Raw genomic sequence first — 20468 nt, 5'->3', positions numbered from 1 at the left:
AAAATAAAATATAAACATGCTGTGCCCATTGTGCTTATTTTTTTATTATTATAGGATGCCTTTGTATGTAACGGTAAGTCGACTATTCCATACAGATGTCAATGTCCACAGATGCCATAGATGAATCTATAAGATGAATAGGACCCTATGGATATGTTTGGCATATATGATAGCAAGAGCTATCTCCCAAGAAAAAGGACCATCTAGCCAGCCATAGGGAAGCGTCTCTCTATTATTCAAAATCCGACTTTCCAGCAAGCCTTGGGATTTGAGGGAATATAGTCAGAGAAGATATCCATCCGTAGACAGCTGTTTCAGGGTATTTGCCCCTTCCTACCATGGAGTACTTCCAGTAAGTCTCCAATAGGACTAGTCTCTTTAAGGAGATTCAACACCCTGTATAAGCTGCTTCCAAGGCATCGCACCCAGCCAGCAAGAATCCTACTCCGTACTGATGAGGGACAAACACCCTGAAACAGCTGTCTATGGACAGATATCGGGTCTGGCTATATTTCCAAGGCTTGTTGGAAAGCTGGATTTTGACCCATAGGGAGCGACTTCCAATAGGTGGCCCTGGCGACATGGCTCGCTTTCCTGGGAGACACCGCTTTGTATATTTGTTTCCCGTAAAGCATTGCAAATAAGTCTCCATACAGGACTGGTCTCTTTAAGGAGATTCAGCACATGGTCTCTTTAAGGAGATTCAGCACATGGTCTCTTTAAGGAGATTCAGCACCCTGCCTAAGCTGCACATATGCCAAGAGATTCCACTGCAAAAGTAATGTTATTAGACCATAAGCATTAACGCGTTTTGTTGCTGTTTATGAATGATATGTTTAAGCAACCATAATAAATGTATCATTTCTGATCTTTACAGTGAAACCAAATGTCCTGGAGATTTATACAACAGACCTGATACATAAGAAGAAGTGCTCTCTGAGATGTTATATATCAGGCTTCAGACCAGGCAATCTTACTATTAACTTATACACAGAGAAAGACAAAGGAAACCAGATTAAAGTAGATTCCTGGAGCTCCATAAAACCCAGAAAGAGGTCACCAGAGAACGATACTGAGCAGGGTACACTTTTACAGACCAAAGATGAACCCAGATACCTGGCCCTGGCACCTCTTATAAAACGATGTAAACGCTCCCTTTTCAACTGTGACTGTTTCATAGATATAACTCCCATGTTCCACATACATGATGGGGCACGGCTCACTCTGGAGGTTCACCATGCTGCACTGACAACACCCATTTACAGACATCTACATCTAAAGGTGAAAGGTGAGTATGAATATTTTATTCTATAAAACCCCAGCTGATAATACATAGGTGATTTATTATTGGAATTAGGCAGTGTTGGGTTTGTAATCTGTGCTTCTGCAGCTATGATAATACTACAACTCCCAGCATGCTCTGACAACTCATCTGCATAAAATCAGAGATCATGTGACTGAACTACTAGACATCATCTCAGGTCTCAGTACAACGTGTCTGGGATACATGGATTACCTACATTAAAATACTCTGCTATGGATCGTTCCTTTTTGTAAACAGGGTCTCCGACAATAAATGCTACAAGAGATTTAACAATTAGCCCCTTCACATATCTATCCTCCAAAGGATTTAGCCATTAAAGTGGATCTCTCATCTTAAAGGAAACCTGTCACCAGGATTTTGCGCATAGAGCTGGGGACATGGGCTGCTAGATGGCCGCTAGCACATCCGCAATACCCAGTCCCCATAGCTCTCTGCGCTTTTATTGTGTCAAAAAAACGTTTTGAGTGATATGCAAATTACCTGATATGAGTCCTGTAGCCGGAGATGAGTCAAGCGGAAAGGAGCCCAGCACAGCCCCGCGTCCTCCGAATCTCCTCCTTGCTGGCTGAAGTCACAGAGCTGAAGCGCCGAAATCTCGCGATGCGCGAGCTAGCGCATGCGCAGTGTCGGCATCATGTTCATTCCCTGTGCTGGCATCAGCACAGGGAACGAACTACGCATGCGCTAGCTCGCGCATCGCGTGATTTCGGCGCTCCAGCTCTGTGACGTCAGCCAGCAAGGAGGAGATTCGGAGGACGCGGGGCTGTGCTGGGCTCCTTTCCGCTTGACTCATCTCCGGCTACAGGACTCATATCAGGTAATTTGCATATCACTCAAAACGTTTTTTTGACACAATAAAAGCGCAGAGAGCTATGGGCACTGGGTATTGCGGATGTGCTAGCGGCCATCTAGCAGCCCATGTCCCCAGCTCTATGCGCAAAATCCTGGTGACAGGTTTCCTATGCTGCTCCATATTACAGTTACAGGTCCACACTACTAGTAGCCGAAACGACACAAAAATGTTTTACTGTTTGGCTACTAGGAACCTTCATTCAGGTGGATCCATGCAGAGAGAACCTTTCCCTTCCCCCAGACCTGCCATGTTAGGGCTCTATTACATCCTACCTCTGGTGGCAGTAAAAAAACAATATACTGCAATACAGACATACTGCAGTGTATTGTACAGACGGTCAACCTTGAAGGACACACAAAGAAACATAACAAAATTTTTAAAAAAGAAGACAAAAAATAAATACCCTGCTCCCTATTTATTGTGTAAAAAAAAAAAACACAATAAAAATTATTGTTAGCATGGCATCCAAAAATGTCTGAGCTGTTGAAATTATCCCCCTGTGAAAATGAAACCAGTACCAATAAAAGTGACACCTTACCCCACAAAAAAAACAAGCTTTCACGCAGCTCTGTTGATGGAAAAATAACAGTAGGTGGCAAACAAAAGACTATTTAGGTAGTAAGAAAAGAGTGTTTAAAAAAAATGCTATCACCATAATTGTACTAACTGGCAGCCTCAAGGCTTCAATCACATTTTCGTGTCCATTTGTCGTCTGTATAAAAAATAAAAAGTCTGTGTTTCATCTGTGAAAATGACCACGTTTAGTCCATGTGTCTGCTTTTTGCCCTCTGTTTTTTTTTTTCTATTCCACCCATAGATCGTTTTTTCAGTTTTGCAATATGGGGGCGCGGGGCACGGGTAGGAAAAAACAATGCTGGACATCTTCTCACTTCGACAACTTTCTTATATTCTTTGTGTTTCAATAAATCTGTCTTTAAGATCTCTACTTGCAGATTGTGAATAGAAACATTCATGTAGCCAAAGGCGTCAACAGGTCAAAACATTCGGGGCTTAAGCCCCGGATGTTTTGTCCAGTGCCCCGTATGTTATGCTCGCCTGGTAGCATTTTTTTTTTTAATTTGCCTATTCCCCACCCCCCTTGTATTTGTTCCGCTACTTGCGGGCTGCGCGGGCATGAGTTCAGTCAATTCGGTGTGCAATCCCATTCTGCGGCGCGTGATCCCGCGAGACCCGCCGCTGTAGGTCACGGGTCTCGCGGGATTACGCGCCGCAGGACGGGATTGCGACTGAACTCATGCCCACGCAGCCCGCAAGTAGTGGATCAGCGGAACAAGTACAAGGGGGGTGGGGGGATGATCTGTTGGGTTGCCCAGACGGCTAGGCCCGTCACAGTAGTTATTAACTCCTTTCAACAGTCCCCCATCCACTGAAGGGAGGACTGCGGAAAGGGGCTAATAACTACTGTGAAGGGGGGACTGCTGAAAGGGGTTAATAACTACTGTGAAGGGGGGACTGCTGAAAGGGGTTAATAACTACTGTGAAGGGCCCCCCTGACCTGCCGGTGGCGATGGGGGTGTGGCTTCAAGGGGTGGGGGCGTGGTACAGTGGGCTTGTGCCCCGGATGTTTTCAGACCCTAGCAACGCCCCTGCTTGGAGCCATCCAGAGGCAGACAAACTGTTCTTTTCATGCGGGTGCAGGGCTTGTTATAGGTCTCTGGATACAAACAATGGATATGTCATATACTGACAGCAAGCCCAGATCTATATAACAGTGGAAAATTTAAAGATAGTAATAGAAAGTTGCAGAACTTTTCCTTGTACAATTGTTTCATTAAAGGGGTTTTCCAAGATTTACAAAAAATAGGACAGAGCAGGGAGCTGCATAAAATGAAGAATTAAACCATATTCACCCCTTTAATATCTCACCAATCCAGCACCTTTCTTCCTCCGATTCCCTCTGGTCCTGCAGAGATTACGTCATGTCCATCATGTGACCACTGCCACCAATCACAGGCCTCAGTGGTAACAGAAGGATAAAGGGAATGGAACAACTGAGGTCACTGACTGGCAGCAGCATTTACATGGATGTGGCGTCATTGCTGCAGGAACAGGAGCAACTGGGAGTGAGACAGGGGTTGGAGTGATGGGACACTTAAAAGGTAAGTAATTTCATACCCTGCTCTGTGCTCATTTTTTTTTAAATCTTGAAAAACATCTTTAAGTCTAAGTTTATTCATATAAAATAAGACATTAAAGGGGTGGATCACCTTTTAGAGGTATTAAGGCCACCCCCCCCCCCCCCTCTCTCCTGGGCAGATCTGCAAAGGGAAAAATACTTACATGCTAAACCGATGGGTCTCGGCTCCTTTGCTCTCATCATCTAACTTGATGCCACTGCAACCAATGACTGGCCACAGCGCTGACCTGTCCCCCCCTTGTGTCACATGACAAACTGATGTGATGCTAGGGGTGAAGGTCATCATCAAAGCAGATGCTGACAGCGGGGGACCTGAGTAAGGCTACTTTCACACTAGCGTTCGATCGGATCCGTTCTGAACGGATCCGATCGAACAAATGCAGACGGAGGCTCCGTTCAGAACGGATCCGTCTGCATTAAACTTAGAAAAATTTTCTAAGTGTGAAAGTAGCCTGAGCGGATCCGTTCAGACTTTCAATGTAAAGTCAATGGGGGACGGATCCGCTTGAAGATTGAGACATATGGTGTCATCTTCAAGCGGATCCGTCCCCATTGACTTACATTGTAAGTCGGAACGGATCCGCTCGCCTCCGCACGGCCAGGCGGACCCCCGAACGCTGCTTGCAGCGTTCAGGTGTCCGCTCACTGAGCGGAGCGGAGGCAGAGCGCTGGCAGGCGGATGCATTCTCAGTGGATCCGCCTCCACTGAGAATGCATTAGGGCCAGACGGCTGCGTTCAGGGCCACTCGTGAGCCCCTTCAAACGGAGCTCACGAGCGGACACCTGAACGCAGGTGTGAAAGGAGCCTAAAGGAGTCAGGACCCAGTGGGGAGGAGCAGGTAAGGCTACTTTCACACTAGCGTTCGATTGGATCAGTTCTGAACGGATCCGATCATAATAATGCAGACGGAGGCTCCGTTCAGAACGGATCCGTCTGCATTATTTTAGCATATAACAGCTAAGTGTGAAAATAGCCTCGTACGGATCCGTCCAGACTTTCAATGTAAAGTCAATGGGGGACGGATCCGCCTGAAGATTGAGCCATATTGTGGCATCTTCAAACGGATCCGTCCCCATTGACTTACATTGTAAGTCTGGACGGATCCGCACGCCTCCGCACGGCCAGGCGGACACCCGAACGCTGCAAGCAGCGTTCAGCTGTCCGCCTGTCCGTGCGGAGGCGAGCGGAGGCTGAACGCCGCCAGACTGATGCAGTCTGAGCGGATCCGCTCCATTCAGACTGCATCAGGGCTGGACGGTTGCGTTCGGGTCCGCTCGTGAGCTCCTTCAAACGGAGCTCACGAGCGGACCGACGAACGCTAGTGTGAAAGTAGCCTAAGTAGCGGGGAGCAGTGGTTAGCCATATGAGATGGAGTTTGATGCATTTCATCTTGTCTACATTAGGGCAACCTATTTTCAAAATGACTTTAATAGGGATACAGTATTTACATGTTTTAATTTTTGTGTATTACTATGTAGGTATACCCGAAATGGATAAAATTGAGGCCAACCAAGAATTCTACAAATCTGGGGACCTGTTGCAGCTAAAATCTAAAATTCACTCTTTTTATCCAGAAAGTATAAATGTGAAATGGTACAAAGACAGGGAAGAAATTACATCACAGGTTACTGCAGCTGAAAAAGATGTCAAAGGGCTGTTTTCTGTCGTAAGTTCTATGCAATGCACTGTTACAGAGGAAGACTTTGGGAAAACATTCAGGTGTAAGGTGATGCACGAGACGACCTCCAAGTCTGTTACATGGAGACTAGAGAAACGAGGTAAGTAACTGAGGAAATAAATACTATGACACGGTCAGAACATTGTTGGGTTACATTTAAAATCCTACTAAGGCTGCATTCACATAGCGCTTTAGCCCTCCGAACAGCTTTCTTTCAGAGGCGTATTTCTCAATACTTCAAAAAGGTATTCAGACGTATACCACAACAGGTACAGTGACTTTAATGGGTTAAATGGAGTTCAAAGGATTCAACTTTGAACTCCATTTGACCTGTTCTGCCAGACAGAATAGTAGTAATAATGGTAAACTGCTCTATTCTGTCTGGTGAAAATGCTGGAAAGGAAAGAAAAACAGGTCAAACTGAGTCCACAGATGAATCTTCAAATTCTGTTTAATCCATTAAAGTCAATATACCCACTGATTGATAGCCCCGTGGGGGGCTAAAAATCTAAGTGAAATTAGTTACCTTAGTATGATTTTAAAGAACACAACCAGGATGAACGCTGAGCAAAGTGTTTGTGTGGATATAGAACCTAGAAAGCATTAGTTATCCTAGACCGATCCTTAATGACATCCTGCATTATACTCCAGAGCTGCGCTCACTATTCTGCTGGTGGAGTCACTGTGTACATACATTACTTATCCTGTACTCATCCTGAGTTACATCCTGTATTATACCCCAGAGCTGCACTCATTATTCTGCTGGTAGAGTCACTGTATACATACATTACTGATCCTGTACTGATCCTGAGTTACACCCTGTATTATACTCCAGAGCTGCACTCACTATTATGCTGGTGCAGTCACTGTGTACATACATTACTTATCCTGTACTGATCCTGAGTTACATCCTGCATTATACTCCAGAGCTGCACTCACTATTCTGCTGGTACAGTCACTGTGTACATACATTACTTATACTGTACTGATCCTGAGTTACATCCTGTATCATACTCCAGAGCTGCACTCACTATTCTGCTGGTGGAGTCACTGTGTACATACATTACTTATACTATACTGATCCTGAGTTACATCCTGTATTATACTCCAGAGCTGCACTCCCTATTCTGCTGGTGCAGTCACTGTGTACATACATTACATTAGTTATCCTGTACTGATCCTGAGTTATATCTTGTATTATACTCCAGAGCTGCACTCACTATTCTGCTGGTGCAGTTACTGTGTACATACAATACTTATCCTGTACTGATCCTAAGTTACACCTTGTATTATACTCCAGAGCTGCACTCACTATTCTGCTGGTGGAGTCACTGTGTACATACATTACTTATACTGTACTGATCCTGAGTTACATCCTGTATCATACTCCAGAGCTGCACTCACTATTCTGCTGGTGGAGTCACTGTGTACATACATTACTTATACTATACTGATCCTGAGTTACATCCTGTATTATACTCCAGAGCTGCACTCCCTATTCTGCTGGTGCAGTCACTGTGTACATACATTACATTAGTTATCCTGTACTGATCCTGAGTTATATCTTGTATTATACTCCAGAGCTGCACTCACTATTCTGCTGGTGCAGTTACTGTGTACATACATTACTTATCCTGTACTGATCCTAAGTTACACCTTGTATTATACTCCAGAGCTGCACTCACTATTGTATTATTTTAAACATGGAACCCTATGGTTGACCTACTGTTTCCCTCTTCATGCTTCTACAGGGGCATGTGCCAGAGGCTTGCCTCAGAGGTATATGTTGGGAAATATTCCAATTATAACAGTCTGAAGGATGTCCTGCGATCCCACATAACGCGTACACTTTGGGAGCTCCTTGGGTCTTGGGGGACTCCAGGAACACACTGATTACAAACATTTCTTAGTAGTAAAATAAAAAACAATGTCAGAGAATATTATGTTACTGGAATAGCAGTAAATGCTTGGAACAAACCTCCTAAAATAAAGATGAAAAATCAATCTAAAATAGGATAAGGGCAGACTAGATGGACGGAGGTGTCTTTTTCTGCTGTCAATCTTTTTCTACATAAAAGTCCCTCACTTGGTAGACTGTGATGGTTTATTTCACATTCTTCTACTTAAGCCTGTATTACACCTGCTGATTTTTCTGTAAACAACCGTTTGTAGTAACGCTTGTTAGCGATCATCTGGCAGTCTAATACTGCCGCCGATTGCCTGACGAACGAGCAAACACTTGTTAATCGGGCGATCCAAATCTTTTGACAGGTGTCTAACCACGATCGTCTGCCGGCAAACAAAGATTCAGTATAGGGAAGAGCGATGGCATACAGATTGCTCCTCCCTATACTGAGGAGGAGATCGCTGCATGTAATAGCAGCGGTCTCCTCCCCTAGCAGGCGGACGAATGCTGGGAAGGAACGCTTCCCTCCCGGCAATCGCCTGTTAGATCAGGATGTCGAGTACAGCCTTTAGTTCTGTATGCTCTCAAAGTAATTTTTCCTTATCTTTGGTTATGAACAGCTCTTCCCATAATGGATGCAATCCAAGCCAACCAAGAAGCATACAGCGCTGGAGAAACATTGGAGCTGGAGTGCAAAATTCACTCATTTTATCCACATAAGATACAAGTGACATGGCAGAAAGGAGAAGAAAAGATCCCATCACAAACGCGCGAACCTGAAGATGAGAGTGAACCCTATTATGTTCTCGGTCATATAAGTTACACTGTTAAAGAGGAAGATTTCGGGAAAATATTTACCTGTCAAATTAAACACCCGTACAAGAATGATAGTGTCCAGTGGAGACTGGAAAAGAAAACAGGTAAGAGATTCCAGGAGACAGTCTTAAAGGGGTCATCTGAGAGTATCCCGGTGCGCGGATGAAAACCTCCAGAGTCGGGGGGGTTGGGTGAGCAGTCAATGGCAGGCAGGGACGAGTCTCCCTAGTATCGCAGGTGACGCTAGGGAGGCTCGTCCCCGTCCGCCATTAGCTGCTACCCCCTCCCCCGACACCGGATGTTTTCATCTGCGCACCGGGAGAAGCAGCAGCGGCGGTGCAGGGGGAGCAGGGTAAGTATATTCAGTGTGGGGGGGCCAGCATATTGGGGGGCTTTTTATACTCTCAGATAACCCCTTTAAAGAGGACCTGACACCAAATAATGCAGAGCAATCTATAAGCACCATGTTATAGAGCAGGAGAAGCAGATTGATATATATTTAATGGGAAAAGATTCAATAAAACTTGTAATTTTTACATTTATATCTTTGCCTTTTCTAAGCCCTATCGGTGCAGGAGGGAGGTGCTATCAGTGACGGACAGCTCTCTCTTATGTGTCCTTATACACACAATGCCAGCGATCACTGATCACCCCTCCTGTACCGATCGCTGTTCACAGGAAGTGGAAAAAGCAAAGAGAGAAATGTATAAATTACAGGTTTTACTGAATCTCGGCTTCTCCTGCTCTATAACATGGTGCTGTCAGATTGTAGTGCATTTTTTGATGACCATTCCTCTTTAAACCTAATTGTCCGATATCTAATACATTTATCAACTTTCTGATCTTGAGATCTTTATGTACTTTATATACTTAGTAATTATACAGTGCAAAGGAAAACCCTTCATCTATAGACATATGAGGGGTTCTCCCACAAACCAAGTTCTCCTCCCCTTCAAAAAGGTTTTAAGGTATGTTTTGGCTGTCTTGTTATTTACCTGTGCCTTCTCATATAGTTGATCAGCGGGGGTCCTGGGTGTCAGACCCCCACCGATCAGATACTGATGACCTATTCAGAGGATAGGTCATCACTATTAAAATCTTGGAAAACCCTTTTAACCACTTCAACCCCGCTAGCTAAAACCCCCTTCATGACCAGGCCACTTTTTACACTTCTGCACTACACTACTTTCACCGTTTATTGCTCGGTCATGCAACTTACCACCCAAATGAATTTTACCTCCTTTTCTTCTCACTAATAGAGCTTTCATTTGGTGGTATTTCATTGCTGCTGACATTTTTACTTTTTTTGGTATTAATCGAAATTTAATGATTTTTTTGCAAAAAAATGACATTTTTCACTTTAAGTTGTAAAATTTTGCAAAAAAAACGACATCCATATATAAATTTTTCGCTAAATTTATTGTTCTACAGGTCTTTGATAAAAAAAATGTTTGGGTAAAAAAAAAAAATGGTTTGGGTAAAAGTTATAGCGTTCACAAATGTGAATTTCCGCTTTTTGAAACAGCTCTGACTTTCTGAGCACCTGTCATGTTTCCTGAGGTTCTACAATGCCCAGACAGTACAAACACCCCACAAATGACCCCATTTAGGAAAGTAGACACCCTAAGGTATTCGCTGATGGGCATAGTGAGTTCATAGAACTTTTTATTTTTTGTCACAAGTTAGCGGAAAATGATGATTTATTTTTTATTTTATTTTTTTCTTACAAAGTCTCATATTCCACTAACTTGTGACAAAAAATAAAAAATTCTAGGAACTCGCCATGCCCCTCACGGAATACCCTGAGGTGTCTTCTTTCCAAAATGGGGTCACTTGTGGGGTAGTTATACTGCCCTGGCATTTTAGGGGCCCATATGCGTGAGAAGTAGTTTGCAATCAAAATCTGTAACAAATGACCGTTGAAATCCGAAAGGTGCTCTTTGGAATGTGTGCCCCTTTGCCCACCTTGGCTGCAAAAAAGTGTCACACATCTGGTATCGCCGTACTCAGGAGAAGTTGGGGAATGTGTTTTGGGGTGTCATTTTACATATACCCATGCTAGGTGAGATAAATATCTTGGTCAAATGCCAACTTTGCATAAAAAAATGGGAAAAGTTGTCTTTTGCCAAGATATTTCTCTCACCCAGCATGGGTATATGTAAAATGACACCCCAAAACACATTCCCCAACTTCTCCTGAGTACGGCGATACCAGATGTGTGACACTTTTTTGCAGCCTAGGTGGGCAAAGGGGCATACATTCCAAAGTGCACCTTTAGGGTTACAGATTTTTTTACAGATTTTGATTTCAAACTACTTACCACACATTAGGGCCCCTAAATTGCCAGGGCAGTATAACTACCCCACAAGTGACCCCATTTTGGAAAGAAGACACCCCAAGGTATTCCGTGAGGGGCATGGCGAGTTCCTAGAATTTTTTATTTTTTGTCACAAGTTAGTAGAATATGAGACTTTGTAAGAAAAAATAAAAAACAATCATCATTTTCCGCTAACTTGTGACAAAAAATTAAAAAAAATTCTAGGAACTCGCCATGCCCCTCACGGAATACCTTGGGGTGTCTTCTTTCCAAAATGGGGTCACTTGTGGGGTAGTTATACTGCCCTGGCATTCTAGGGGCCCTAATGTGTGGTAAGTAGTTTGAAATGAAAATGTATAAAAAATGACCTGTGAAATCCGAAAGGTGCTCTTTGGAATGTGGGCCCCTTTGCCCACCTAGGCGGCAAAAAAGTGTCACACATCTGGTATCGCCGTACTCAGGAGAAGTTGGGGAATGTGTTTTGGGGTGTCATTTTACATATACCCATGCTGGGTGAGAGAAATATCTTGGCAAAACACAACTTTTCCCTTTCTTTTTATACAAAGTTGGCATTTGACCAAGATATTTATCTCACCCAGCATGGGTATATGTAAAATGACACCCCAAAACACATTCCCCAACTTCTCCCGAGTACGGCGATACCACATGTGTGACACTTTTTTGCAGCCTAGATGCGCAAAGCGGACCAAATTCCTTTTAGGAGGGCATTTTTAGACATTTGGATCCCAGACTTCTTCTCACGCTTTCGGGCCCCTAAAATGCCAGGGCAGTATAAATACCCCACATGTGACCCCATTTTGGAAAGAAGACACCCCAAGGTATTCAGTGAGGGGCATGGCGAGTTCATAGAATATTTTTTTTTTGGCACAAGTTAGCGGAAATTGATTTTTTTTTGTATTTTCTCACAAAGTCTCCCTTTCCGCTAACTTGGGACAAAAATTTCAATCTTTCATGGACTCAATATGCCCCTCACGGAATACCTTGGGGTGTCTTCTTTCCGAAATGGGGTCACATGTGGGGTATGTATACTGCCCTGGCATTTTAGGGGCCCGAAAGCGTGAGAAGAAGTCTGGGATCCAAATGTCTAAAAATGCCAGGGTACCCCGCAAGTACAGGTATTTATCTCAATTAATTCTAAACCATGAAAGGTCCTCTTTAAAGCCGCACCTGCTTTTAGCTTGAAATCACTGATGGAAATCACTGATCGAACACTGACGTGTCGGGTACATGCACATGTCCATTGTTGTTTTGCGGTCCGTTTTTCACGGATCCATTGTTCTGTAGCTGAGGTTTTTTATTCTCTGATTTAAGTCCTCTTCCATTCCGTTATTCCACAAAACATATCCATATGGTTTCCGTATGCGATCCGTTTTTTTGCAGATCGGAAACGGAAACCGTAACTTATTAATCACCAAAAACATGAACAATATGGGCTGGGCATAGCATTTCTACAGTATGGATGAAATACGGATGACATACGGATGTGTTCCATGTGCGTTCCGTATTTTCTGCAGACCCATTGACTTGAAAGGGGCCTCGGACCGTGATTTGCGGACAATTGGACATGCACAACTTTTTTGCGGAACGGAAATACGGAAAAGGAATGCACACGGAGTACCTTCCGTTGTTTTTGCGGACCCATTGAAGTGAATGGTTCTGCATACGGTCTGCAAAGAAAACTAAACGGAAGCGTAAAGAAAATACGTTCGTGTGCATGAGCCCTAAGGCATTACTTTGCGACAGAATTTTGTGGTAAAATAATGCATCCTAAGCTGCATCCCCTTTCCCACAAAGTCAAGACTCTTTCACATCAAGTGGGTAAGGCACAGTGAATTGTTAAAAAAAAAAAAAACATTTGAGATAATTTTTTTTTTTTTTAAATCTATCTTTAGAATGCAACATTTAAAAAAACGTAACATTTTACTCGGTCATCATCCCTTATGCCCCTTTCACACGGGCGAGTTTTCCGTGCGGGTGCAATGCGTGAGTTGAACGCATTGCACCCGCACCGAATCCGGACACATTTATTTCTATGGGGCTGTGCACATAAGCAGTGATTTTCACGCATCAGTTTTGCGTTGCGTGAAAATCGCAGCATGCTCTATTTTGTGCGTTTTTCACGCAACGCAGGCCCCATAGAAATGAATGGGGTTGCGTGAAAATCGCAAGCATCCGCACGCAAGTGCGGATGCGGTGCGATTTTTCACGCACGGTTGCTAGGTGACTATCGGGATGGGGACCCGATCATTATTATTTTACCTTATAACATGGTTATAAGGGAAAATAATAGCATTCTGAATACAGAATGCATAGTACAATAGGGCTGGAGGGGTTAAAAAATAAATAAAAAATTAACTCACCTTATCCACTTGTTTGCGCAGACGGCATCTCTTCTGTCTTCATCTGTAAGGAAAAGGACCTTTGATGACGTCACTGCGCTCATCACATGATCCATCACCATGGTCATGGATCATGTGAATGACCATGTGATGAGCGTAGTGACGTCATTAAAGGTCCTTTTCCTTACAGATGAAGACAGAAGAGATGCCGGCTGCGCGAACAAGTGGATAAGGCAAGTTAAATTATTTTTTATTTTCTTTTAACCCCTCCAGCCCTATTGTACTATGCATTCTGTATTCAGAATGCTATTATTTTCCCTTATAACCATGTTATAAGGGAAAATAATACAATCTACACAACCTTGAACCCAAACCTGAACTTCTGTGAAGAACACCCTGGAAAAAGTCTATGGTGTACTAATATGCCTTAGGGCTCTTTCACACTTGCGTTGTTCTTTTCCGGCATAGAGTTCCGTCGTCGGGGCTCTACGCCGGAAGAATCCTGATCAGGATTATCCCAATGCATTCTGAATGGAGAGAAATCCGTTCAGGATGCATCAGGATGTCTTCAGTTCAGGACCGGAACGTTTTTTGGCCGGAGAAAATACCGCAGCATGCTGCGCTTTTTGCTCCGGCCAAAAATCCTGAACACTTGCCGCAAGGCCGGATCCGGAATTAATGCCCATTGAAAGGCATTAATCCGGATCCGTCCTTAAGCTAAACATCGTTTCGGCGCATTGCCGGATCCAACGTTTAGCTTTTTCTGAATGGTTACCATGGCTGCCAGGACGCTAAAGTCCTGGCAGCCATGGTAAAGTATAGTGGGGAGCGGGGGAGCAGTATACTTACCGTCCGTGCGGCTTCCGGGGCGCTCCAGAGTGACGTCAGGGCGCCCAACGCGCATGGATGACGTGATCGCATGGCACGTCATCCATGCGCATGGGGCGCTCTGACGTCATTCTGGAGCGCCCCGGGAGCCGCACGGACTGTAAGTATACTGCTCCCCCGCTCCCCACTACTACTATGGCAACCAGGACTTTAATAGCGTCCTGGCTGCCATAGTAACACTGAACGCATTTTGAAGACGGATCTGTGTTCAAATGCTTTCAGTTCACTTGCGTTTTTCCGGATCCGGCATGTAATTCCGGCAAATGGAGTACACGACGGATCCGGACAACGCAAGTGTGAAAGAGGCCTAAGACTTCTCCTGTCAGTCATCAGCGCAGGGCGCTCTTATGAACAGCACAGGCAGCACATGGAATGTAGGCAGGCTATTGTAGATAAATGATAAAGTACATGGAAGATATTCTATATTGGACATGTCGTATTCAAGGTAAATTGCTGTGTTGACACTTTTCGATAAATAAGTGGGTTTATGTTGCAGTTTGGGCACTCGGTCTGTAAAAGGTTCGCCATCACTGCTCTAGACTATTTCAGCAGCCATGATGAGCCTTCTCTGTCCTCTGCACAAGTAAGACAGCAGTCGCTGTAAAGAAGACTACGCTTCATAACACGCAGCGGTGCCCGGTTTGAAGGTGACTAAGAGTAACCACTGCATGGAGTTTGTTCTCCCCGTGTTTATGTGAGTTTCTTCCTGGTACCCCGACTTCCTATCACACCACTACAAACTTACTAAGGGCTCATTCAGACGGCCGTATGCTATCCGCAAAAATGCGGATCCGTTTTTTTGCGGATTAGATGCTGACCTATTCACTTTTATGGGGCCCTTTTCTATTCCAAGGTTCCGCAAAATAAATGAAACATGTCCTATACTTGTCCGTGAAAATCAGGACATGGCCCTATTGAAGTCTATGGGTCAGCAAAAATACTGAATGCTATCCGTTTTTTTGTGGATCCGCAAAAAAACGGATAGCATTCAGTATTTTTGCGGACAGCATACGGCCGTCTGAATGAGCCCTAACTGTGAGCCTCAATGGGGACCAGGTCTGATCTGAGTGAAAACTATCTCTGTACCGCGCTATGGTGTTATGTGATAGCAATATATAAATAACATCAGTGTTACCAGTACTCTATTGTAATCCAGCTATAATGTGAAGATTTAGAAGGAAATGTATTGCTTTTTGCTTAGTTAAATCCCCCACCGCTCCGGCACTGATGCTGCGGTGGTCCATGATGGTGTTTGTCTACCTTCCTGTAGTAATGATGTGCAATACAGCCGTGTGACTGCTGCAGCCAATCACTGGCAGTAACATGCAGAGCATGCTAGCTTTGCCAATGAGTTCACTTGGATCTTGGGCACATCATCACTGTAGGAAATGTGTTTATTTCAGAATATTACCTGCAGCTTATATACTATATATATGTTCAAACCATATTAGCTTTTTTATACTTTGTGTATTTTCTTACTATATTATCTTTTGTTAAAATTGCTGCCAAATAATACAGGGATCTATCTGGCTTGCATTATTGCATCTGATCCTAAAATGTGTGTTCTTGGAGTTTATGGCCTCATTCACACATCAGTGTTTCAGTCAGTGATTGTGAGCTAAAACCAGGACTGGAGCCGCCACAGACATAAGGTATACGGGAAAGATCTGCTCCTGTTCTGTGTTTAGAGCCGCACCTGGTTTTGGCTCAAAATCACTGATGGAAATCACTGACCGAACACTGACGTGGATATACAAGAAAAAAGGAGGCAAGTGGAGCGCCAAGGGCAAAAGTCAAGAGGTGGCGAAAGATAGCACCAACAAAGCCAACACTACTTTTGGGCTTTAAGAGGCTTATTAAACCACCGTCTATATCACAGAGAAAGGCTGTGTATGTGAATACATCAATTAAAAGGTATGGATGATGTAGAGCCACAGGAATAAAGAATATATATAAAAAGGACTGGCATACAATTACGACAATAAAATCAATACGAGACAACTACTGTGGTCTTCAATAAGAGAAAATACACACAATCTTGTGTGTTACTGACGTCACCAGGGAGGGTGGTGCAAGATAAGCTAAAGACACTTGACACCGGGTCCTCCCTCGCCGAGGTCGCCTGTAAGATGGTGGTCCCTTCGTCGTCCTGTTGATAGATGACTCAATGGACTTCACAAGTAATACGAGGTGACTTTTTTTTTTTTAAATCAAGAATTTTTTATTGAAGTATATATGAATAAACAAGCATATATATCTATGCGCATGCACATACCAATGTGACATATCTAAAACTGCTCAACACACGCAGGTGAGCGCAGTCATATATGAACAGATAAATCCCGTAAGAGGGACATCAAAGCACATGTCTGCACAATGAGTACCCTAATATCACAAGTAATACAGAAATATTATATATATCCAAGCAATAAAACAGAAAACAATAAAGCATAAAAAACAGAAAACAATAAAGCATAAGATCCACAATTCCCCAGAGTATACCAGAATTAAGAGTATACCAGGAATCCAGGGGGGGAGGGAGGGAGGGAGGGAGAGAGGTGAAGAGACGCCTGTTAGCGAGGATTATCCTCCAATGAAGTTAAGCTAGGGAGGTCAGGGGGGGAGCATGAATCTAGATGCCTTCCACACCTTCCACGTTTTCTCATACTTCTTATTAGTACAGGCTGCATTGTTGGATGCAGAAGCCATGATCTGTTCATAGAGACAAGTTTTGTTGACCCTCTGAGTGACTTCAAGGATAGTGGGCGGGAATGGAGATTTCCATTTTGAGGTAATAGCCAGCTTGGCGGACAGGAAGATATGACAAACCACACCCCTAAGTGGGCTAGGGATTTCCATTATATCTATCAATAATAGTGCTAGAGAGGGGGATGGAGAGCATAGGAATGTCACAGAGTTCATGAGCTGGGAGATTAGGGAGAAAACTTCAACCCAAAAAGGTTTGACTACTGGGCAATCCCATAAAATATGAAAAAGCGTGCCCCTGTAGCCACAGTTCCTCCAGCATAAAGGAGAAACTGAAGGGTAAATGGTATGCAACCGTTCTGGAGTGAAATACCACCTTAAGATGGTCTTTACAAAGGACTCATATTGTGTTACACACGTTATGTTTTTTGAGATGTACTTGAAAGCTGACTTCCATTGTAACGAAGAGAATTCAGCCTTTAAGTCCCTCTCCCAGGATACCAGCGGTGCAGTTTTAACGAAGTTGTCCTTATTACTGAGCTGGGAGTATAGAGGGCGCAGGGTTTTTTGGCTACGGACAGGGATTGACCACAGTTCCAGTAGACTTCTATTTATGGATGGCAAGGTGGGGTTTTCAGTTAGGAAATGTCTGACCCTAAGATATTTGTAAAAGTCAGTATTGGGAACCTTAAACATGCTATGGAGACATTCGAATGGTTTCAGGGTGTCGGTCTGATACAGTTGGGAGATGTCTGTCAGGCCAAACCTCCTCCATGTTCCGACACCTAGATCAGGGATAAGATGGTCAAGAACCGCCAATGGAGTTGGATCCACTGTGGAGAGGGGATTCTTACCAGTGAGTTTATGGTAGGTTACCCAACAGTCAAGGGCACTAGAGGCAAGGAAGGACAGGTTTGGTTTGATAAACTTTCCCGATAGCGAAGCTATAAGCAAGGCTTTAAGGTTACCTCCTGCCACCTCGGAGGAGTCGATATGGGTCCACTGTTTCGAGAGATCCATTTTCCACCAACTTTCAAGGGGGCATATTTGAGACGCCAAATAGTAGTCATAGAGGTTTGGTAGACTGATGCCTCCCATCTGTCTCCTGACGTGTAAAATTTTCGATGCAATTCTGGGCTTTTTCCCATGCCACAGAAAGGCGTTTAATACCTTGTTGCATTGTGAGAAGTACGATATAGGGATTTTGATGGGCAGAACCCTAAATAAATAAAGGAGTTTGGGTAAAGCAAACATCTGAAAAGTGGCCAATCTGCCTATCCATGACACCTCAAACTTATCATACTGATCAAGCTCTTTTTTGATACTAGATAATAAGGACGGGTAATTTGCCAGAAACAGACTATTAGTTGAGGAGGTGAGGTTGATACCTAGGTATTGAATTTGGTCAGGTTGCCAGTCTAAGGTGAATTTGTCTCGAAGAAGGTGGACTATTTGGGGAGATAAGTTAAGGGGCAGGGCTTGGGATTTGGATGAGTTAAGCTTATAGTAAGAGAGTTGGCCGAATTTAAAGATTATGTCTAAGGCTGATGACAGGGAGGATGCCGGATCAGTAAGCGTGAGTATTACATCATCGGCGTATAAGCTTAATTTGTGATTACGCTCAGCTATCCGCACCCCCGATACACCGCTATCCATTCTTAGGGCTTGGGCCAGAGGTTCGATAGATAAGATAAACATAAGGGGGGAGAAAGGGCAGCCCTGTCTAGTTCCATTGGAGATGGAAAATGATTTAGATAGGGAACCATTTACCCAGACTCTAGCTGATGGGTTCTTATATAGGGCTTGGATAGAGGCTAGTATAGGACCCACAATCCCCATCTTAGCTAAGACCGCGAACGAAAAGGACCAGTTAATGCGGTCGAACGCTTTTTCCGCGTCGAGTGTAACAAAGAGCGCCGGAGTTTTATTTGTTTGGATATGGGAGAGGAGATTCAGAACCCTCCTAGAGTTTTCTTGGATTTGGCGGCCTTTGACAAAACCCACTTGGTCAGGATTTACTAATAGAGGGACAAGAGGGGCTAGTCTGGATGAAAGGATTCTGGCAAATATTTTAATATCCGTGTTAAGGAGGGATATGGGGCGGTAATTTTTAGGGTCATCAGTTGGCTTATTAGGTTTGGGTATGGTTACTATTAAGGCTTCAAGCATCTCCTTAGGGAAGGATCCCAGATCTCTGGCGGATTGAAAGGAGAGCAACATGTGGGCGGAGAGTTGGTCAAAGAAGGCCTTATAATACGAGTTAGAAAGACCGTCTGGGCCTGGGGCCTTATGTGGTGGGAGTTTTCTAATGATGGCTTTAAGCTCGTCAATGGTCATGGGGGCATTGAGAGTCTGCAATTGAGCAGAAGTTAGTCGAGTAAGGCCCAACTTATCCAAAAAGGCTTCAATGAGATCCTCCGTAGGTGGAGAGACTCGTTCTTGGGGGGCTAGGTTATAGAGGGAAGCGTAGAAGTCCCCAAAAGCATCCGCTATTCCCATTGGAGCTAGTATTCTCTTTCCAGAGGAGGGGTCTAGAAGGTATGGAATCTTAGCTTTAGCAGCTCTTTGCTTTAGTCTGTTAGCCAACAAGCGACCTGCTTTACTATTTTGAGAATAAAATTTAGCCTGGGTTCTTTTTAAGCTAAATTCGTATTTATGAAGGAGACAGGCAGAAAGTTGGGATCTCAATAATTTCAGCCTATCTGAGTGTACAGAGGAAACTTGAGATTTGTTTAGAGTTTCAATTCTTTTAATCTCATCCAGTAGCTTATCCATCTTATCCCTTCGTTCCCTCTGGAGTCTACTCCCTATTTTTATAAAAACACCTCTGATAAACGCCTTGTGGGCACACCATAGAATAGAGGGATCGCTAACCGAACCACTATTGATACGGAAGAATTCTAATAATTCAGATTTGAGTTCCTGGGACAGTTCAGGATGCTCTATAACATATGTATTATTCCTCCAAGGAGAGTACGGTTTGGAGAGGTGGGATTCTTTTAGAAGTAAGGAGATCGGGGCGTGATCTGACCATGTGATTGTATGTATGGATGACGAGATTGTGTTTGAAATCACTGACCTGCTAGCTAAGAACATGTCAATTCTGGAATAGGATTGGCAGGCCGGCGAAAAGAAGGAGTAGTCTCTTTCAGAGCCATGTTGAATTCTCCAGATGTCGTATAAGTCTTCCTGTAGGAAGAGAGAGTTGATAGCACCGGGAGCCTCTCTAGAGGGAGTTGTGGTATCTACTTTTGGGTCCAGTATGGAGTTAAAGTCGCCACACCAAATCACATGGCCAGACCGCAGCCCACGAACCTTTGCAGCTACACGACGGAAGAAGGAACATTGATGTCTATTGGGAGCATAAATAAAAACCAACGTATAGTCGACATTATTAATCGAGCAGACTAAAATGATAAACCTGCCATTAGGATCCAGAACAGAGGACTTCAAGGAAAAGG

At 43.9% G+C, this 20468-nt stretch overlaps 1 protein-coding gene across 1 annotated transcript in view; it reads left to right on the top strand.

The window, feature by feature from the left end:
* Positions 1-20468, top strand: part of LOC122920190 (natural cytotoxicity triggering receptor 3 ligand 1-like) — a 162888-nt gene that overhangs the window by 50247 nt on the left and 92173 nt on the right. Inside the window, exons 5-7 of the mRNA XM_044269464.1 lie at positions 878-1288; positions 5815-6114; positions 8541-8840. Of these exons, the coding sequence (XP_044125399.1) occupies positions 878-1288; positions 5815-6114; positions 8541-8840 (1011 nt within the window). The remainder of the gene's footprint in view (positions 1-877; positions 1289-5814; positions 6115-8540; positions 8841-20468) is intronic.

The sequence above is a fragment of the Bufo gargarizans genome, chromosome 10, assembly GCF_014858855.1.
Source record: "Bufo gargarizans isolate SCDJY-AF-19 chromosome 10, ASM1485885v1, whole genome shotgun sequence".
Lineage (NCBI taxonomy): Eukaryota > Metazoa > Chordata > Amphibia > Anura > Bufonidae > Bufo > Bufo gargarizans.
This window is presented reverse-complemented; position numbering and strand designations above follow the sequence as displayed.